General features: G+C 64.4%; 1 protein-coding gene across 7 annotated transcripts; it reads left to right on the top strand.

The window, feature by feature from the left end:
• Positions 1 to 579: 579 nt before the first annotated feature.
• TNK2 (tyrosine kinase non receptor 2) lies at positions 580 to 20282 on the top strand. 7 transcript variants are annotated; one of them, XM_085232649.1, is made up of 17 exons: positions 580 to 934; positions 3198 to 3359; positions 9951 to 10128; positions 10278 to 10348; positions 11321 to 11533; positions 11649 to 11801; positions 12030 to 12307; positions 12389 to 12515; positions 12604 to 12750; positions 12863 to 12957; positions 15354 to 15548; positions 16801 to 16892; positions 17414 to 17533; positions 17904 to 19255; positions 19620 to 19715; positions 19795 to 19922; positions 19997 to 20282. In XM_085232649.1, the coding sequence occupies exons 3-17, from the start codon at positions 9966 to 9968 to the stop codon at positions 20001 to 20003; spliced, it is 3237 nt and encodes a 1078-aa protein (XP_085088775.1). In that variant the 5' UTR covers positions 580 to 934; positions 3198 to 3359; positions 9951 to 9965; the 3' UTR covers positions 20004 to 20282. The 7 variants fall into 7 exon arrangements, with proteins under 7 accessions (XP_085088775.1, XP_085088770.1, XP_085088771.1 ...); XM_085232644.1 differs by lacking the exons at positions 580 to 934; positions 3198 to 3359 and adding exons at positions 6026 to 6128; positions 6257 to 6519; XM_085232645.1 differs by lacking the exons at positions 580 to 934; positions 3198 to 3359 and adding exons at positions 6026 to 6128; positions 6257 to 6519 and having other exon boundaries at positions 17414 to 17458.
• Positions 20283 to 21477: the final 1195 nt, after the last annotated feature.

Below are 21477 nucleotides of genomic sequence, written 5' to 3' on the forward strand. Positions count from 1 at the left end.
CCCGTGCCTATTCCCGCCGCCCCGAGCGCCCCCGCCTCCTCCCCCCAACCCCGCCGTTACGTAAGGCGGCGGCGCGGCGCCTTTAAGAGCGGGGCCGGGCGGACGGCGCGCCGCCCCGGGAGCTCCCGGCGGAGGGGAGGCCGGGACCGCGGACCGGGAGCTGCCGAGCGGAGCCCCCAGCGCTGCGGGGCCGGCAGGGCACCATCCGGGGGCCGGGGGTAGCGGAGGGCGGGGGGCTGAGCCCGGGGGTGCAGGAAGGGGGCGGCGTGGCGCCGGGGGTGCAGGAAGCGGGGGGTTTGGCGGAGGGCGTGCAGGAAGCGGGGCTGGGAGCGCAGGGCCAGGAGCTGGTGGCCGGCGGGAGGGAGGCGGAGAGCGGCGGGGCCGGGGACGGCGCGGGGCGGCCGGGGCAGTGGCAGCGGGTGGCGCTGGGGGTGCGGGTGGGGCTGCAGGAGCGGGGAGAGCGGGTGGCCCCCGCCGTGGGCGTTAAGGCGGCGCGGAGACCCCGCGAGCAGTGGGGGAACGGGGGGCGGAGGGCGGCGCGGGGCGCGGAGGGCGGCAGCCCCGGGGCGCGGCGGGGGAGGGCGGGCGGGCGCGGGGTGCAGGAGCGCGGCCCCAAAGCGCGGCAGGAGCAGGGCCTGAGCCGCCGGGCGCAGCAGGAGCGCGGGCAGCGCGGGGAGGGCGGCAGCCCCCCGGGCAGAGCCCGCTGGTGGGCCAGGAGGGGGCGGCAGGAAGAGGGCGAGGCGCTGCGCGGGGTGCAGGAGGAGGGAGAGCGGTACCGCGGGGAGCAGGAGCAGCTCCCCGGCACGTGGCCACCCCGGAGGCGCGAGGCCGGAGTGTGAGGGCGGAGACCCCTCCCACCCCCGCTCCCCTACCGCCCGGCATGGTGCCTGCAGCGCCGGGACGCCGCGCGGGACCAGAGGCCGCGAGCCGAGAGGTGAGGGCGATGCGGGCCGGGGGCCGGGACCTGCTCGTGGCGCCGCGGGCAGCGGGCTCCGAGATGTCGGGGTCGGGCACGGCACGTGGAGGTGGTGCTGCGGCGCTGGCACCGTGCCCTGCGGCACTGCGGGCGCTCGGCCCCCTCCGGCGAGCTGTGCCCCGCGGAAGGTTTGCGTTGCGGGCGCAGCTCTGCTCCGCTCTCACTCCTCCCCGGCCCCTGGGAGCTGTGCGCGCTGAACAGAGGATCCTTGTGCTCGGGGCATGGCCCCCGGCTCGGGTGCGTCACGCGGCGCAGGGACCCTCCATCCCCGGCACAGCCACATCGGGGCAGGTTTGTCCCACTAAAGCTCTCGAGACGCATTGGTTTGCTTTCAGCCTCTTGTTTTTAAGTGCTGTAAAACTTAATCCCGACGGTGCTTCGCTGAGAGGACCCTGCCCGGCCTGCTCTCCCGAGGGGGCACTCGGTCGCCCCGTTCCCCTGGCCCAGACACGGTGACCCCGGGCACGGGGTTCCCTGGGGCCGTGCAGCACCCAGGGCAGGCTGAGACACGGCCCGGCGCTGCGCTTCCCCACGCTCTCACCTTTGCGGAGCCGCCCCGGCGCAGCCCCTGTCCCTGCCTGCTGGCCGGGCACCGTGGGTCTCCTCCTGTGGGGTTCCCATAGGCGCACCCTTGCTGGGCTGGTTTGGTACGAAGCGGGTGGGAAAAGGCATCTGCTTTGGTAAAACCCTGCTGAAGCTGCAACCTGAGCAAAGTGGCACCTTGGCGTGCAGGAGTGGGACTCTCTTTGTGGAGAGAGTTTGCAAAGTAGCCCACCCTACAGATGACACTGAGCAGCTGTGGCCCCACACGAACCCACCTCGGGGTGCATGTTGGGGGCTTGGGCTATGCAACCTGTTTGTAACACCTTGAGCAACCTGAGGCCTCGTTAGCTTGGTGTTCATTGGCCTGGTGCCGGTGGGACTGTATGGGAACAGCTTGGAGCCACCAGTGCCCCCGCTCCGCTCCTGCTGCTGCCCGGGGCTGGGCACGGGGGTGGCAGCCGTGACTCAGTTTCTCCTGGGAAGCCCCTGGGGTATGGGCACGGTGGGAAGGTGTGGGCTCTCAGGTTCCCTGTGGCTGAGCCATGTGGGGCTGATCTACCAGTGGAGCCTCAATGGGAGGGGGTCAGCTGGGCGCTTATCCTTGGGGCACTGTGGGTGGGGGTGTCACGAGCCCCATCCTGTGCAGGGCCACTGAGTTTGTCTCTGATTTGCAGGTGGACATTCCTGGAGAGCATCATCCGCTGATGTATTTCAGGGATGCTCTGAGAAACAGCGCTCTCATTGCACCTTCCTCAAAGCAGAATGGCTTTGGGGCTGGAGACATCTTTGCCCCCAGTGCACCTTCCCTCCCTAAAGCACAGGGAAGAGCTTTCCTTCCCTGCCTCCAGCCCCCGGCAACACCCAGGCTGGGGCAGAGCCCTTACCCTGCGGCACTGGGATGGTGCAGCAGCTGCAGATGGAGGAGACCTGGGGGGCAGCGGTGCTGGGGAGGCCATACCTGCAGGGGATGGGGCTGTGCATGCAGGGGATGGGGCGGCTGCACCTCCTGCACCACCGGTTCCTGCAGGTGTGGTGCTGCAGGAGCGGGCGAGACTGTGCGGCTCCGTTCCCTGCTGCAGCTGAGGAAAATGCTTCTTTGGGGTGGGGGCAGCCCTTGGTGTGGGTGTACAGGGTTTTGGGGCAGCGTTTAGGGCTGTCTCTGTCCCCCTGTCCCCAGTGACCGTCTCGGTCCCAACCTAATGCAAGGAGCAGAGGCTCCCCTAGGTGCCCTGTGCCCTCTGGGGTGCCCAGCCACCCCCCTCCAGCTGTGCTCTGGGCTGACTGCGATCCCACACTGACTGAGCAGCGCCAGGGGGCACTGCTCACTCTACTGCCTGGCCCATTAGGCTGCCACCAATTAGTGCTAATGAGTAGCCAGGTGCTCCGTGGTCTGGCCAAGGTGCTGCTCTGCTTGGCACCGAGGCCCCTTCCCAGCTCTGGGCACGTGGGGGCAGATTTGGGGTTCCTGGACATGCCCAGATGCTATACTCATGCTGGGAATGGGAGGACCGTGGGTACACAGAACCCCTGTGCATGAGGTTGGTGCTCCATGGCCAATGTGCCCCCAGGTAGAAGCACATCTCCATGGCCAGCGAGTTGTGGGTGGGCATTTTAGTGCTGCCCCTGGGTTTGGTTCTGTGGGGTTGTCAGGGTCCCATCTTGACCTCTCCTTCCCCAGGGCATCCTATGGGCAGTGTGACCAGAGCTCTGCAACCCCCATGGCTGCGTGGGTGAAGCCGTGACACTGTGCCACCTCTGCGTCACCGCTGGGCTCGTGGGGACGCTGGGGCACAAAGCGGTGCTGCCAACGGACCTGAGCTGCACGCCTGTCCCGGCACAGGTAAGAGGAGTGTGGGGGCTGCCAGGCACACATCAGTATTCATTGGGGTGCCCAAGTGCAGGGGGGTCTCTTGGTGGCTCAATCCCTGGGGCGGTAATGCTCAGTGATGCCAAGCCCAGTGCCATCGTGTGGCAGTGCTGGGCTGTGCCATGTGCTCTCTGACACTGCTCTGGACATGGGGCTCTGGATGGGTGCTGGGGGGCTGCTTTGCTGAAGGTGCCCACAGTTGATGAGTGTGTGTCCTTGCCTCTTTGCGTGGCTGCTGTCCTGTGCCTCTCCTGCCTTTTTGTGCCAAAATGCGGCCAATTGGGCCCTGAAACCAAACAGAGGAAACAGAGCCAGGGATGAGATTGGGTTACAAATCCCTCTGTTACAAACCCCCAGTTCACCGTATTCCCACCACCCCGGGGATGCATTCCAGTCTGGGGCTGGGTCCTAATGTGGGTGCAGAGATGGGGAACAGCTCCTGTGGGCAATGAGCTGCGACCTGACATACGGAGTGGATTTAGTAGAGGAAAGAGGCTTAGGGAGAGGATTGGGGTTGCACTGGGCTTTGTCAGGGCGGGGGGGCACTGCTGGGCTGTGGACACGTCCAAGGGCTGATGGCTGCGCGGAGAGCAGGAGATGCACCGGGACAAAACCAAACCATGGTGCTGGGCTCCAGAGGCACCGAGCCCACAGCACAGGGGCACCCGGTGAGCCGGCCTCGCCGCCCACCCCCACCGCGGGTGTCAGCATCGCTCCGTGCCGGCCCTCCGAGATGTCCCAGCGAGCCATGCCAGGTGCCAGCAGCAAGGAAGGCAGAACACGCATCGGTATGGGAACACCACGCTGGGAATCGGAGGGGGCACAAGGCAGCACAACAGGGGAGTGGGGCAGCAGCATCCTGCAGGTGCCCGTGTGTGTGTGTGTGCGTGTGTGTGCATGGCTGCACTGGAGCAGCCAGCCTGCTGAGTGTTGTCACTGCCATTTGGGGCCACCCCTGGGGCCCCGCCAGGGCTGAGCAAACCAGCCCGGGGCACAGCCACTCGTGCCACTGCTGGAGTCGGTGACATCACTTCCAGGTGACACTGCTGTCAGGAAGGAGGCAGGCAGGGTGGTGAGCCCCAGCCTTCATGTGACAGTGAACGGGGCGATGTGCTGTGCTGGAGGTGAGTGGGGAACCCCTGCCTCAAAGCTCTGCAGGGAGATGGAGTGGGTGTGGGGGATGCTGCTGCCCTGCTCCATGGGGACATCAAGAGGACATGGGGACAAGGGTGATGCTGGCTTGCCTGGAGCGATGGGGAGGTCCGGTGTCCTGCGGTGGGGAGGACACTTTGTGGTCTGTGTGACTGTCACTGCCACAGGTAGCTCAGTGGCCGTGGTTTTGGTGGGAACCCCCTGGGGTGATGCTGTGCACCTGCTCCAGATTGCTCTTGCTTTGGGATTTTGGCTGAGCCGCAGGTCCATGGGTGCTGGGATTGGGTTTCGGTTCACAACCCACAGTTGGGGTTTGGTTCCCAACGCTCTGTTTAAGGGTTCATGCCATGCACATAGCCTGGCCCGGCTTGTGTGGAGTCACCCTGGGTTGTGGGGACAGGACTCAGACCCTGCAGCATTGCTCCACCGGCACTGGGTGAAAGTTCTTTTGGGGAGGGGAGGGGGGTGTATGGGCAGTGTGGACGGGGCCAGCAGGAAGGTGGCATAGCACGTGCATCAGTCACAGCGGTGACGCCGGCGGGGCTGCGCGCGGAGGTGGCTGTTGCTCCCACGCCCCGTGCCCGCGGGCTCAGCTTGGTGCTGAGCTCACCTCTGTGGTATGGCAGGAGGGGCTGCCGAGAGGCCATTGTCCCGCTGGGTATGGGGTGTGCTGGGAGGTTGGAGGCAGGATGGGCTCGTGCCCCCTGCACTGGAACCGTGGGGTCATCTTGCGACTTCTCTGGGGTTGTGGGTGCATGGGGGGGGAGGGGGCGAGAGGATGGGAAGGGAGAAGCTGTGTGGGGGGGTCACTGGGGGAAGAGGTGGGGTGTATAATGTTTCCAGGGCACAGAATGGGATGTAGAATGCGGTGTCATGCTCTGTGGCATTGGCACCAGGAGATGGGGTGGGGTGTCGTGCCATGCAGTGGTGGCACCAGGAGCCCTTTGATGTTTGGGGCTGTATGATGCCTCCAAGCACAGACAGGTGTAGGGGGGCTGCAGAGCTCCAGGCCCCGCCTCCTCCCTGTCTTGTGACTCAGCCCCCTGTAAGCCCCCCTGCACCTGGGGGACTCTGATGGGATAGTGACAGGTCCCCATCTGGGGGGGTGACACAGCGCCGCTCGCTCCTGCTGTGACTGCATGTGATGTTGGAGGGCTGCAGGCACAGGCAGCATCTCAGGGCCCCCCCAGCTCTGTGCTAGGGGTGGGGTATCACAAAGTGTATCCTTGCCGCATGCTTCCCCATCACACCAGGGCCTGACTACGCTCCCTGCCCTGCTGAGCTTTGCGCCAGTGCTGCGCAGCAGCCATCTTCCCCGCGCATCCCTTCCCCCTCCTCCCACAGCAGGAAGGATGCTGGGGATGCTGCGGCCCCCCCCCCGGCCCCGGGGATAGGCACGGGACCTCCATAGCCCCCACCCCGCCGGGTGGTGCTCCCCGCTGCTCCCCTCTGCCTGACGAGGGCTGCGCAGTGCCAGCCGGGGGAAGACGGAGGCTGCGGTGATGCCACCGCCGATGCCCCCGCCTCCACGCTCGGGTACCGGGGGGGGCACGCAGGCTGCGGAGCTGGGAGGAGAACAGCAGTGCCACGGTGAGGACGGGTACCTGGGGGGCTCCCCGTTCTCTTTCCCCCTCCCCTCCGCATCCATCCTCCCCCCTCCCTTTTCCTCTCCATCACCGCGGTCACCTTCACCCTCTCGCTGTTTTCCGGAACTGCAGCAACTTTCTGCCATGTGATCCCGTGCCCGGCTCCAACCCTCGCCGCCCCCAGGCAGGCGCAGAGCCCCCCACCCGCCGCCGGTGCCATGGGCGAGAGATGTGACTACCAGCGCCTGAGCAGCGCCGAGGAGGAGGAGGAGATGCTGCCCGCCCTGCCCCACAGCCTGTCGGACAGCAGCGGGCTGCGAGCCCCACGGATGGGCAGCAGTCGCCCGGGGCTGCCTCCCCAGCAGGACGTCACTCTGGGCATGACGTGCCGGCGGGTCAGTGCGGGGGGAGATGGGGGGAGCGGTGGCACGGCCCCCGCGGCGTCCTCAGGGTGCTTGTGGGTTCGAGGCTGGCGTAGTGTAGGGGGGTCACGGTGATGCTCCCTTGCGTGGCATCTCCCAATAAATTGGCATGGGGACAGCAGCCACCCTGCGTGGCTGCACTCCTTCCCTGATGCGTGGGGAAACTGAGGCGCAGGGCATGGGGATGGGGGAGGAATTATGTTACTGGGGAACAGTGCTGGGATGTGGACCCAGGTGTTCTCACACAGGCATGCACTGTCCCCTCTTGGTGGCACGGTGGGAGTCTGGCTCAGCTGGCGCTGGCACGGCGTTGGGCACAGAGGGGCTGCCGCAAGATGGGCAGGGTGCCCAGCACAGGTGGCTGGCAGCCACGCAGATGGCCATCTGCAGCGGCATGGACCCGTGTCCCCTTTCTGGGGTCACCCTGCGCAAATCGGGGTTGTCCCTTCGCCCTCACCCCCAAGGGGTTGGCTGCGTGTTGGTACCACTCGCGTACCGCGCCTCAGTTTCCCCATCTGGGTGCGAGGAGTGCGGGGTGCACGGATGCGGGGAAAGGGGCCGGCGGGGGGGTCGGGATGTGTTTGTGCACCCCCGGGTGTCACCTCGGGAGGGCGCGCGTCTCACTGGCGCTGCGTGTGCCGCCGGGGCTGAGCCCGTGGGCAGAGCCGTGACGTTGCGCGGTGCCGTGGGTGTTTGGCCGCCGTGCCCAGGAGCGGTGTGCGGGCGCACAGCCAGACGTGCGTCAGTCGGAGAGAGGGTGGTGGGCTGTTGGTGCTCGGGGTGTTGGTGCACGTGCGCCCGGGCACGGCGGTAGCTGCAGGGGGGTGGGGAAGGGTGCGCGGAGGTGATGTGTTTGAGTGCAAGGAAGGGGAGAAGGAGGTGTGGTTGCGGTCGTGCACGTGTCGGGGTGTGTGCGTGGTGCGTGTGGTTGCAGGATTGCGTGCGTGTGGTCCTGGGGTGCACGTGAGAGCCGTCACCGCCCGTGCAGGAGCGTGTGTGCACGTAGGGTGCATCCCAGCGCTGCAGGTGTGTGCGTGGGTACCTGTGCCATCCATCCCCGTGTCCCTGTACCGTGGCTCTTTGCTGTCTCCTTGGGTGGTGGGGGCTGTGGTTTGTGCCCCACAGCTTCTGGGGGCTTGCACCCCTCTGGGGTGCTGGGGGCTGAGGTGGTGGTGTCGGTCCTGTGCTCTTGGACCCGTTGCGAGGAGGGGACCTGAATCGCGGTGTGCACAGCTGGAATACAGCTGTCCAGCGCTTGGGGGTAGCAGAGGGTGCTGGGGGCTGCACAGTGGGACAGGGAACCCCCACACCCGCGGTGTCCCCAGGGCAGAGAGCTGGCGCGTGGCAGAGCTTGGTGCCGAGGGCACTGTGCCCGTCTGTCACTGCTCAATGGGGCCGTTGTGCCCGGTGCCAGCCGGGATCCCGGCACTGGAAGCCACGGCGGAAGCTCTTTGGGCATGGCCACAATGCAGCAAGAGCTGCCTGTCCCATGTCACCTTGGCCCACCGATGGTTGTGGAGGGGTCCATCTCTGTGTCCCCTAGCAGCACCCCACAGGGTCTGGCAGCCGAGTGGGTTTATGGGGCTGGCAGCACACCCGCTATCCCTTCTGGCTGGTGGGGCAGCGGCATGGTGCCCATCACCCTGGCCTCATGCCCACCGCCTCCCCTTTGGGAGCACAGGGCCGGATGTCCCCCCTCCCGCCTTGCTTCCTGAGGGGGGAAACTGAGGCCTGGGAGCTTTTCCCAAGGCTGGAGCGAGTTTCCATGGCAATGAGAGCCGGGGTCCGCTCTCCCAGGCGGTGCAGCTGCCGAGCACCCGCCGAACAAGAGAGAAAGCAGCACATTGATCGGAGCCCGGCCCCCTGGGCGCACGGCCCAGAGCCGGGCCAACGCGCAGCTAAAATAAATCCTCCTGGGACTGGAGCCGGGCAGGGCGGCCGCTCGAAGCCCCAGGACTCACAGACAGCGACTGCTGGGGAGCGAACCCGTGGGCACCGATCGGGAAAGCGCCGACGCCGCAGCTCCAACCCCATTGCGTTTGGGAAGGGGAGGGCAGGACGGCCGGGAAGGAGGGCACGACGGAAGCAGGAGGAGGAGAAGCGCAGCGCTGCGTCCTGCTGCCGGCCCCTGTGCAGCAGGGATGCCCCGAGCCCTCTGCGCCTGTTGTGGGATGTCTGGGGTGGCTGTACCTGGGTGGCATTCAGCAAGCCGTCGCCCAGCCGGGCTGACACCCTCGTAGGTCCCCCGGTTCTGCTGGGTTCGCCGTGCCCCAGGGACACTGGCATCTCCAGGGGTACCCTGAGCACATTGGGCCGAGGCTGCAGCCAAACAGGATGCGACGCTTCGAGACTCTGCGCCGTTCCTTCCCCTTCCTCGCTCGCTTCCGCGTATACCGAGTAAGTGGCCGTCACCCCCCGGTGCCGCGGATGGCCCCGTGCTGTGAGCTGGCGGCTCCTTCGGCCGCAGTGCCCCCGCGTGCCCCGTGCCCGCCGTATTTTTAGCCGAGGGCTGTGATGGCGGTGACGCGGCTGGAACACAGATGGTGAGGGGGCCGGGGGCCACGTCGTCTCCCCAGGGAAAGAGGAGGATAGACTGGGCTGCCCTGCTGTGGGGCCGGCATGGGGGCTTTCCCACGTCCCCTCTGGCTGCTGGAGGTGGGAGGCTGAGTCGGGTCCTTTCCCGGAAGGCTGTGGTTATGGTGGGGAGGGAGAGAGGGGACACTGAGGTGCGGTGCGACAAGGGGGGTACTTGGGGACGTGAGGATCCATGGTGTTGGGGATCCTGTGCCCCGGCACAACTCCGGGGAGGTGATGATGACACCCTGGGGACCTTCATTCCCCGCACACTCATGGCTCTGTGTCTCCATCTGTTCTCTCCTGTGCCACCGCCTTATGGCACCAGAACAGCACTGAGGTGTCTGTCCCTGCAGGGGACAGCTGCCACCTCTGCCCTCAACAGCTGGGCACAGGGAGTGTGGCTGGGGGCCAGGCATGGGGTGCCCCATGTGCATGTCTGGTGCCAGGTGGGACTGTCCCTTATGCCTGTAAGATATCAGCATGCAGTGTGGGGACAGTGTTAGGGGCATCTGTGCCATGTTTTGGGGCTCTGCCTCTTCTCCATCCCTGGCACCACTGCCTGGGTACATACAGCACAGGGTGTGTTTCATTAGGACTGTGGGCACTATGGGATTCGTACCCTTCTCCATGGGTCCTGCTGATAGGGAAGAAAGCCCAGGATGGGCTCTGTAGGAGATGAGTCCCATGAGTATCCCTGGCATCCGCACTGGGACAGGGAGCAGCCCCGGCTTCCAGCCCCTCTGGCACACGGGTGGGCTAGGGCTGGGCTCCTGGGGACACTGGGGAGCAATGCAGGGTCCCCACTAACCCAGCACCTTGTGTGGCAGAAGCTGAGCTGTAGCATGCAGGCAGAAGAGGGCACAGACTGGCTGCTGGAGCTGCTGACTGAGCTGCAGCTGCAACAATACTTCCTGCGCATCCGGGATGAACTCAACGTCACCCGCCTGTCCCACTTCGAGTACGTCAAAAATGAGGATCTGGAGAAGATTGGCATGGGGCGCCCCGGTGCGTACATCCTCCTCCCTCAACCTCCCCCTGTACCCCTCTGTGGCTGCATCTTTTGGGGAGCCCAGAGGAAGATGTGGTCCCAAGGGCTGAAGGGTAGTTCTTCTCAAGAAGGGCCCTGTATCAGTGACAGTCCCTGTGTTCCATAGGCCAGCGGCGGCTGTGGGAGGCGGTGAAGCGGAGGAAAGCCATGTGCAAGCGGAAATCTTGGATGAGCAAGGTATGGCTAACATGCCCCAGCCCTACGCAGCTCTTGGGTCACTTCTCAGCTGGGATCGGCACTCAGGAAATTCATTCCCCTCCTGTGATTTGCCTCTTTTTCCAAGAAACTTATTCAGAGCTAATTAGTAGCAGAGCCTCAACCAGCCCTATGGGCTGTGCAGCCCTCTGCTTGCCTCAGCTCCCAGCAGCACTAGGGTGGGGGATCCAGGGACCCTTCCCTAATAACAGTGATGCTGTGATGCTGCACCCCTGGGCACCTCACAGCCTCAGATGGCCCGTGTGCTCACCAGCTGGGCGCTGGGTCGTGGCCTCTCCCTTCTGTGACTCATCTAGGCTGAGCCGAGCTGTGCCTGGCTTTTAATAGAAGGCGACTCAGCCTTGTGCCGGGCAGAGAAATGCCACCTCCCCCCGCAGCCACATGCCTGCCCTGGCCCCCGCACTCCCCATGCAGGTGCCAGCTGCCCCAGTTGTGAGCCAGGACAGACCCCTTCCTGTGGGCGACGTGCCCAGTGCCAGCTGGTGGGGTGGAGAGCCCGTCCCCAACCCCTCTGGGCAGCTGGCAGCAGCAGCGCGTGTCGCAAGGCCCACGTTGCTGTAGGGATGTGTCACTGTGCTGGAGGTTTCTCTTGGAACGGTGCCCAGGCACATCGTGTGCCCACAGCCTGGCCGAGGAGAGCCCGGGACCTCTGGCTGCTGGAGGGCAGCCTCTTCTGTCCATCTAGAAGTGCTGCTCAGCACGCCGCCCGCTGGGGAAACACCGCGTGGGGTCATCAGTAGGTTTCAGAAGGAACCTCTGCGTGTGCAGAGCCAAAGAGGTGGATGGGGCGACCCATCAGCCTGGCACCAGCAAGGCACCAAACAGCTCTCACTGGTGGGAAGGGGAAACTGAGGCAGGCTCTGGCCACCACCAATGGGAGGGAGGACCTGTGGGTGTCTCCAAGCCCACATCTTGCCTATCTGCACGCTGCAGGTGTTCAGCGGGAAGCGCCCAGACTCGGAGCTGCCTCCTCAGCCCCACAGCACCTTCCGCAAGCCCCCAACGCCACCCCCCGCCGACACAGGGGGCCAGCACTCCCTCACCTGCCTCATCAGGGAGCGGGACCTCTCGCTCTTCGAGAAGTTGGGTGATGGCTCCTTCGGTGTTGTGCGTCGTGGAGAGTGGTGCACGCCTGCCGGCAAGACGGTGAGGGGCACGAGCCTGTGCAAAACCCTACGCCAGTGGTGGGGGTCTGGGCACAGGGACACTCCCAGGAAGGTGCTGTCCCCATTCCGTGGCTCACCCCTTCTCTTGGCTGTAGCTCAACGTGGCTGTGAAGTGTCTGAAGACGGACGTGCTGAGCCAGCCGGAGGTGCTGGATGACTTCATCCGCGAGGTGAACGCCATGCACTCGCTGGACCACAAGAACCTCATCCGCCTCTACGGCGTGGTGCTCTCCCACCCCATGAAGATGGTGAGTCCCCAGCAGAACCAGCCCCGTCCTGTGGCTGCTGCTGTCAGCAAGCCCTGCAGGGTGGTGGTGCTGTGTGTGGGGCCAAGTGAGGCAGGTGGGCATGGAGCCCACCTCCAATGGACACCACTGCAGTCTTCTTCCAGTGGTGTCAGGACTGGGGGACAGAAAGCAGCCCAAAATGGGGTGTCCTCAGCCTGACCACTTTGCTATCCCCTTCCTACGGGCCAGGTGACAGAACTGGCCCCTCTGGGCTCTCTCCTGGACCGTCTGCGGAAGAACCAGGGCCATTTTCTCATCTCCACGCTGTGCCAGTATGCAATCCAGGTGGCCAAGGGCATGGCTTACCTGGAGTCCAAGCGCTTCATCCACCGAGACCTGGCTGCCCGCAACATCCTGCTTGCCTCCAATGAGCAGGTCAAGATTGGGGACTTTGGGCTGATGAGGGCTCTGCCCAAAAACGATGACCACTACGTGATGCAGGAACATCGTAAGGTGCCCTTTGCCTGGTAAGCTTGGGCTGGGGGTCCACGTGGGGAGGGGGATCTGGAGGTCCACCCCTCGTGATGCTCACATCCTTCCCTGTGCAGGTGTGCTCCTGAGAGCCTAAAGACGCGCACCTTCTCCCACGCAAGTGACACTTGGATGTTTGGGGTGACGCTATGGGAGATGTTCACCTATGGGCAGGAGCCATGGATTGGCCTCAATGGCAGCCAGGTGGGTGCAGCAAGCCCCTTATCTATGGCTCCCCAGACGAACTGCCCCAGCACACACTGTCCCGTGATGGCACTGCCTTGCCCCACAGATCCTACACAAGATTGACAAGGAGGGCGAGAGGCTGCCACGGCCTGAGGACTGTCCCCAGGACGTCTACAACGTCATGCTGCAGTGCTGGGCCCACAAGCCCGAGGACCGGCCCACCTTTGTGGCCCTGCGTGACTTCCTGGTGGAGGTAGGTGTGGGGTGGAGGATTTCAGGTGGTCCTCATTGCCCCTTCCGAGTGCAGAGTGAAGGGGGACATGGAGATGCTGCGTCCCCATGCACTCACCCCAGCATCCCTGCAGGCCCAGCCCACCGACATGAGGGCTCTGCAGGACTTCGAGGAACCTGACAAGCTGCACATCCAGATGAACGACATCATCACGGTCATCGAGGGCAGGTAGTGCACGGGGGGGACCTTGAGCCAGTCCTCTAAAGCACGGCCCTCTGGGTGGGGGCCGGCAGCCAAGGATGGTGAGCAGTGGGCTGAGCTGTGGGGAGTTTGGGGCTCTGTGTCCCCCATGATGTGGGCAGCGTGGCTGCCCCACAGCGCCTGTCCCCGCTGACTCACCCCACGGCCTTGCCCTAGGACACAGCTGCCAGGCAGCCGCTCCCTGCTGATAGCAGTGGGGAAGTGCCACTGTCACCAGGGCCTCAGTGCCACCTCTGCTCCTGCTCTGAGGCTTGGCTTAGTGGCTGCTCCATTCTGCCCCATGCCCTCGTTCCCCACCCTGGAGGTCCTGGCTCCAGGCTGGGAGGGTGGGTGACACCGGGTTCCTGGATGCCCATCCTCAGAGCATCCCTTCTAGGATCCCTCTCCCGAAGAGACACGCTGGAGGCATTCAGCATCCCTTTCCCCACTGTCGCACAGGGTGCCAGCCCCCCTCCTGGCCCCACAGCAGGGTGGAGGCGAGGAGAAAGGCGCAGCCTCCCTTCTGCCCCCCTCCCCTGGGGCTGGCTCCCCGCATTCCGGCACGGTGAATCAGGCCGGATTTGTGTGGCTGCAGGGACCAGCTTTCTCCCCCGGCTGCTCCCCGATGACTCTTGCCCAGGGTCTGGCGGTGGTTTAATTGCAGGGAGGGGAGGGGAGGGGAAGGGAAGGGAAACGGCGTCGGCGGAGGGAGGGAAGGAGGGAAAGGAGCGGCGGAGGGCGGCGCGGCCGCGCCACTGCGCGCACATCGTCCCCGGTGCATCACGGGCGCGGTGCGGGGCTGCTGCTGCCGCGCTCACCCCGCTGCCGGCCCCGGGTGAACTGCACAGCGGTGAGGGGCACGGGGATGGGGGCGGGAGGGGGGGATGCGGTCCTTCTGGGGGTGCCGTTGGGCAGCCTCTCGTGCCTCAGTTTCTCCAGCAGGCGCGGTGTCGGGGTGGCTCTGCTGCTTAGGGGTGTGCGGTAGGGCTAGTGGGGCTTCGTGGTGGTGCTGCTGTTCGGGGGGGAGGGGAGACCTCGCTCCGTGCCTCAGTTTCCCTTTGTGGGGTTGCCAGGGCAGGGAGGGGACGGTGGGCGGGGGGCTCCTCCGGGGGCTGCATCCGGCCCCGTTGAGGCCGCCCCGGGGCACCGTCAACACCCCCCACCCCTTTTTCAAGCCCCTGCACGTCGTTTGAACCAGCGCCGGGTGTGCGTACGTGTGTGTGGGCAGGGGAAGGGGCCCCGGCTCCGTGTGCACGGCGGCAGGACCTACCTGAAGGCCCAGGGAGGGGGCTTTCGGCAGGGATACGGGGCACGGAGCAGGTTTGTGCCGGTGGTTTGAGCGGCGGGGTTGGGGCTGCCTGGCCGCAGCATCGCTCTAGGAGCTGGGGAAGGAGCAGGAACCTCCCGGGAGGGGACGCAGCAGCCCGCCCCGGTGCGCTGCGGGCGAGGGAGGGTGCCCGGTGCCCTCGCCGAGGGGTCCCGGCGCTGAGTAATGCGGCTGGCTGGCGGCGAGCGGGGAAGGTAAACAGGAAAAGGGCTGAGCTAGTGGCCGCGGGTGACTCACAGGTGACTCCAGGAAACCGCGGGGCCCGTGCCAGCCTCGCCGGGTTGGCAGCGCCGGCAGCTGTGCCACCCCCTGCGCGGCTCCGTCGCCTGCCTGGGGAGAGCGGGGCTGCGGGTGTCCCCCAGTGCATGGGGTGCAGGAGGGGGGGGTGTGCAGGATGGGGAGAGGCTGGGGGTTGCTGCTTGGGGGGCCCTCCCTGGAGTTTGCTTTCTGGGTTTGTCCCCTCTTATGGTTGTGCTACCCCAGTGGTAGTTGTGTCCTGGGGCAGCACTGGACTCTGCTGGGACCCCAGTATCCTCCAGATAGTCAGAGGAAGCTCACCCCGCATGGGGCTCCACTGGTAGGGAGGAAGGGAGGAAGGAAGCAAGGGAGATACCACAGCCCGCTGTCCCCACTTTGGTTTCCCACATGGGCATTGGGATATCTGGGGATTCAGCATCAGCACCCAGACTCTCGGTCCCATGGCCGTTGCTTCTTCCATCCCCAGTGACAGCAGCCCCATGCCCAGGGCTCCTGAGCATCTCGGGGTGTGCAGAGACGCACCCTACAAGGAGCTCTGCTCCTCATCACCCCCACTCCCTATGTGCTGGTTTCTGCCCCCCTCCCGGCATCTGGTGCCGGGGGGGGCCCAGGGCTCAAGATTAGGATCTGGGCACCCTACCCAGCTGTGCCACTGCCTGCCTGCGTGTCATAGGCTGAGTCACTTTGCTCCTCCTGTGTCACTGGGGCAGGGCTCTGTCCCCCTCCCATCACCACCCTCTGGGGTCTTGCCACCCTCCCCACGCCATCCTCAGTAACGAAGGTCCTTTTTGTTCCTTAGGGCTGAGAATTACTGGTGGCGGGGTCAGAATAAGCGGACCCTAAAAGTGGGCCAGTTCCCCCGCAACACGGTGACCTCGGTGGCAGGGCTGTCGGCCCATGACATCAGCCAGCCGCTTAAAAACAGCTTCATCCACACAGGCCATGGAGACACCAACCCTCAGCAGTGCTGGGGGTTTCCCGATAAAATTGATGAGTAAGAAACTTTCTGTCTTCTCTGCAACCCCCTCACCCCCTGCCTCCCCCCTGCAAGGAGCGAGCTTGGCCTTCCTCCCTTACAACTCCTCTTCCTCTTTGCTGTGCTGGAGACAGCTCTGGGCAGGGTCCCCGCAGCTTGACTAACCCCCTCGCCTCTTCTCACTAACAGGGTCAGGTGCTGCATGGCACGGAGTGTGGGGACATGGGGCTGGGCTGGGCGTGGAGCCCTTTTCCCAGCCCCGCAGACCCCTTGGTGCTTGGCAGCGCTTGGTGCTTGGCAGCGCTGGGACAGGGGAAATGTCACCCCAGAGGTGACAGTATTACAGCTGCTGGCACTTTATGTAGACATAACTTATGTTTTCTTCTCCCCGTGCTTTACGAAGAGATGACCCTGTATGGTTTGTAATGGGAGCAGGGCTGGAGGAGGGCTGGGGCAGTGTTGAGGCTGGGCATGGGGCAGTGGATCCTGGGGTGCAGCAGACCCCAGGAAGCTGTGGGCATGGTTATAGCTCTCTGTGGGTTCTCCCCCAATTTCGGAGATGGGGGGATGTGGAAGGGCCTATTTAGGGAGGAACAAGATGCAACTACAAAGCCTGCACGGCTCCCAGAGTGTCGAGGCAGCTCCCACACCCCATGGAATGGTGATACCCACGGCACCCCAGCCCCAATACAGCAGGGCTCCCAGCACTGGAGCTGTGCAGGCGGCCCCTGGAGTGTTTTGTCGAGGCGCCGGGCGCACGGACGTGCCTCGTGCCCTGGCAGGCCTCCCCGCGCCCCGCTGCGTGGGCACGCGCCCTGGGTACGTGCCGTCCGGGCCGCAGAGAACGCACCGAGCTCGGCACACACCCAGGCCTTCGGGCTGCGCCGGCTCTCTGCCTCGCCATGCCTGGCTTGCGACGGCTCGCCCGGGCCTCCCGCCGTGCTTCTCTGGGTTCGGTACCGCATGTGTGGGTGCCCTGTGCTGGAGGCAAAGAGGGGATGGGTGACACTGAGGCTGCACCAGGGGCCTGTGCTGTAGAGCCGGAAGCCTCATAAAGTGGAGCATACGGGCACTTGGCATCACAGGGACGCAGCAGTTGGGATGTACCTCTGTCCATAGAGCTGTGGGGTCACCATCCTGCAGCAAGGGGCAGGGTGAGCCCCCTACTGTATGTTGCAGTGTACAGAATGTATAACCAGGCGTGTCCTGTGTGCCCAGAAAGGTGCAACATCCTGCTGATCCCCCACTGCTCTCTTCTTTCTCTCCCGAGGCTGTACCTGGGAAATCCCATGGACCCTCCTGATGTTTTAGGAGTGGACCTGAGCGCTGCCAGACCTACCCAGCTCCCAGGAAGGGCCAAAAGTAAGTGTCTTCACCCCTTCGCCCCCCACCTCCTACCTGTCAGCTGCACCAAGTCCCTTCTGAGCACCTTTCTGCCTGGGTGGCGGGCAGGACTATCCATCTGTCCCCTCTGCTCTGTCTGCTGCTGTTTGCTTGTTGCAGCTCCGGTGGTGGGGAGCCAGCACATGCTGTCACCCTGCCCGGTGCCACTGCCAGCAGTGTGGGCGGCTCTGCCCGGCCCCTCCGGACTGGACTCTGCCCTGCTGGCCTTCGGCCGGGCCCCTCATCCCCTCCCGGGGCAGGGCTCCCCATTACGGGGCAGAGCGGCTCACTGCTGCGGTTGCAGCCGACACCGTGCAAGTTCTGTACCCCCAACCCCGCGACCCACTGGGGCAGCACGCCGGCACCTGCTGCTGTCCGTAGCGGTGCAGGGGGATAAAGCATGCGCCATGCTCCTGCTAACAGCCGCCCCGGCTGCCGCCTGCTCCGCGCGCTCACCCCCCGTCCCGCCTGCTCTCGGGCTCTCTCTTCTCCTCCCGCAGGGCAGCCGCCTCCGCGCCCGCCTCAGCCTTCCATCCTGCTTACCAGTAAGTCGGGCTGTTCTTGGAGCCTCCAGCCCTGCTCCTGTCCCTTCTCTTCTCTCTTAGCTCCTTTCTTTCAAGGTACTCGGGGTGTGCTGTGTGCTCGCCTCCTGCTCTTACCGATGGGGTGTCACCTGGGGGTGACAGCATGGCTCTGCTCCCTGTAGATTGTGTCCCGGGCTCCAGAAATGGCTTACACTGGGGTGGCTGTGGAGCAGAGGGGGTCCTCATCTCCTGGCTCACCGTGGACCCTGCCCAGAGAGCAGGGTGAGGGGTGGCTGAGGCTGCTGTGCCACGGGGCTGCGGGGAGTTTTCTGGGGTCTTACTGTGGCTTTGGGAAGGAGTTGGGGTTTGGAGTCACCTCTGAGATTGGCAGCAGCTGGGGACACGGGATGGGTATACTGGTGGGTAGTGCAGTGGGATACTCACTGCTTTCTCCTTTGTTTCCTAGAGCCCTCCTACGACCCGGTCAGTGAGGAGGACGAAGGCCTGTCGGCCGGCCTCCGAAAGCTCTGTCTGAAGAAGCCAGGCCCGGGGAAGGGCCTGCGGCTTGCCAAGCCCTCTGCCCGCGTGCCGGGCACCAAGGTGGGCGAGCGGCAACCCAGCCGGTCACCCAGTGAGGGACCAACGAGCGGCGAGGTGACCCTCATTGACTTTGGGGAGGAGGTGCCCCCCACTACCCCTTCGCCCGTGGGGGAGCTGACGGCCCCTTCCCTCGCCAAACTGGCCATGGAGGCCTTCTCGCTGCTGGACAAAACCCCCCCGCAAAGCCCCACACGAGCCCTGCCCCGGCCCCTCCACCCCACACCAGTGGTGGACTGGGACGCCCGGCCCTTGCCCCCACCACCCGCCTACGATGACGTGGCACAGGACGAGGATGACTTTGAGGTGTGCTCCATCAACAGCCCCCTGGGGCGGCGGGGCAGCCGTGCTGGCCTTCCCAGGGCACGTGAGCGAGGTGAAACCAACTACGGCTTCGTGGATGAGGGTGAGCGGGCGGCGGGGCTGGAGGACAACCTCTTTCTGCCCCCCAAGGACACCAAGCAGCCCAGCCTGACGCAGACTACTGAGATCTTCCAGGAGCTGCAGCAGGAGTGCATGAAGAGGTTCAACGTGCCCCGGGGGCCATCCGCATGCCTGGCTGACGACAAACCCCAAATCCCACCCCGCGTTCCCATCCCTCCTCGGCCGCTGCGCCGCAATGAACCTGGCCGTTGGTCTGGGGAGCTGTCCCCAGCCTCAGGGGGCGAAGAGGACCGGCCACCCCAAATTCCCCCTCGGGACCCGCTGTCACAGCCCACTTCACGGACGCCCAGCCCCATGGCCCTGCAGGTGGGCTCCCCACAGCAGCGGGCTGCCCTCTGCTCTTGCCTGTCCACATCGCCAGGGAAACCCATGCCCACCACGCAGAGCTTCGCTCTGGACCCCAAATACGCTACCCCCAAAGTGATCCAGGCACAGGGCAAGGACTGCTCCAAGGGGCCCTGCATCCTGCCCATTGTGAAGGATGGGCAGAAGGTCAGTAGCACCCACTATTACCTGCTGCCCGAACGCCCTGCCTACCTGGACAAGTATGAGAAATTTTTCAAGGAGGCCAAAAGCCCCGAAGAGGCACCAGCATCCCGCGTGGTCACCACGGCCACCGTCCGGCCCATGGTGCAGCAGCAGCCTGACTACAAGGCCAACTTCTCCTCCAACAACAGCAATCTCGGGCCCAAGTGTTTGGTGAAAGCTTCCTGCAGCCTTCAGAAAATCGTGTATGATGGGCCAGATGGCTATCGTCCCTCGGAGAAGATCCGGCTGGTAAGGAGAGACGTGACTTTTGTGCAGATGGCCGTGGGCAAAAGGTATCCCCACCCCATGCATCTGTTTCCCAATGTTCAACCCGCAGAAGGTTGAAGACATGCAGGAGTGTCATTGCAGCTCCCACATGGGGTTTGAGGGCCCTTTTAACCCAAATTAGCCCTACCCACAGTTAGACCCATGGGTCTGGGAGGAAGGTGGCTGTCACCCCAGCCCAGGAGGCGGAAATACCATGTTGACACCTCATTGCTGGTGCCCAACTCCTGGTTGGGAATGGAGTCTTGGGGGTGGCAGCCATAGTGTCTCCCTGACTCCCCAACTCCGCTGCCCATGGTGACACACAGTGACCTCCATTCTTCCCCAGGTTCAGGACACAGTGCATGGCGTCACCACCGAGGAGTGCCAGGCAGCCCTGCAGAACCACGGCTGGAATGTTCAACGTGCCATCCAGTACTTGAAGGTACAGCATGCTGCAGCACCCACTGCCAGCACCCTGGCACCCTGGCACCCTGATCCTTATGCCCTGTGTCCCTTTGCAGGTGGAGCAGCTCTTCTGCCTGGGACTGAAGTCCCGCGTGGAGTGCCACCGGGTGCTGGAGATGTTCGACTGGAACCTGGCGCAGGCCAGCTCCCACCTCCTCGACCCATACAGCTCCTCCAGGCAGAAGTAAGTCCACGAATATTATTTTAAGGATGGGGTCCAACCCTGTCACCCCCTGATCTCATGTCCTCTCCTTGCAGGCGGTGACAGCAGGGACCAGGTGAGCGATGCCGGACCCAGAGCAGGCGTCTCACTGCGAGGTCACCACCCCGATCCCACCTTCTGCTGCTGGACTCTGGACTGAGCCCCACCTAGGGGATAGGGGCAACCCCAGAAGGGATCTTGCCCAACAGTTGAGACTATGCCACAGCCCCTGTGTCTGGGGATCTGCGCCCTGGCTGAGGAGATGAGCTCCGTCCCTTGGCCTGATGTTGAATTGTTTTTGTAAAGAGAAATGTAATTTTAATATATATATATTATATTATATATATATTATATATCTATATATATAAAAATAATCAATGGAAAGGAGGAGGGTGCTCGTGCCCAGCTCCTGGGTTGCTGCCAGCACACACAGGCATTCCTGATGCACACAGGAAGGACGCATGCATGCTCCTATGGCACACACTGGGGTGACCCCATGGCACGGCCCAGTGCCCCCTGTACCCTGCTGAGGCCGTGCCACCCCCGCGCCCTGCAGCAGATGTGCCTGGAGCACTGTGTGACTCATGCCCAGGCAGGGAGCGGCGAGCCCTGCATCTCTTCCCCCACCCACACAACAAAGGGGTTGTGCAACCGCATGGCACCGCCGAGCCGCAGCCAGGTGCTGGGGAGCGGGGGTTGGGGGTGGCACTCGGTGCACCCAAAGCATTGTTGGAATGCATTGCCTGGGCGCCCCGAGGTGCCACCTCGCAGAAGGGAAGGGGGACCTTGGTGCCCAAACCTGGGCTTGTGAGCACGGGTGTGAGGTAGGGCGTTGGTGGTCCCCAGGGGGAACGGTGGGTGCAGGGAGGCTGTTTGGTGCATCTCACTGCATTTCCCTCATTTAAGGTGACCTGCAACCAAGGCACGGCCCAGCCTGTGTGGAACCACCCCTCATCCCTTCCCTCCCCCCCCCTCCCCAGCCCGGATTTGCGTGGGTGTTTGCAATGGGATACACACCGATGGCGCAGATAACCCCCTGCACGCAACAGCCATGTTAAGGTCATGGGCCCTTAGTACAATGCCCCGCACCTTTGGGGGCATGGGGTCAGTGGGGTGGGCACTACTGGGGGCCTGGTGGAGGTGTGATGAGTGCTGCTCGGTCTCTGTGCATCCTGGGGGGCAATGCAGTGCCCCAGGGCATGGGGAAGGGTTAAGCAGTGCAGGACCCCGAGGCAGGTGCTCCCTTCCTTGTTCCTCCTTGGCGGCAGGCCCATGGGTTCTGGGGGTTATCGTCTACCTGGCCAAGCGTGGCTGGGACTTGGCAGCAAAGAAGGAGGGGTGGGCATGGGGCTTTGGCGAGCACCCCCTTCCTGCACTATTGGAGACCTGAGCCCCCTTTGCCATCCTGTGGCCTTTTGCAGGCCATTGCGTGGTCACAAGAGGTGATCAGCTCTAAGTGTATCTTAACCTTGGGGTGTCACCTATGGGTTCACCTTATACAGGGTCTTAAAACCTCCTCATGGCTAAAGCAAGGGCT

Source organism: Meleagris gallopavo, chromosome 11 (genome assembly GCF_905368555.1).
Source record: "Meleagris gallopavo chromosome 11, MGAL_WU_HG_1.1, whole genome shotgun sequence".
NCBI lineage: Eukaryota > Metazoa > Chordata > Aves > Galliformes > Phasianidae > Meleagris > Meleagris gallopavo.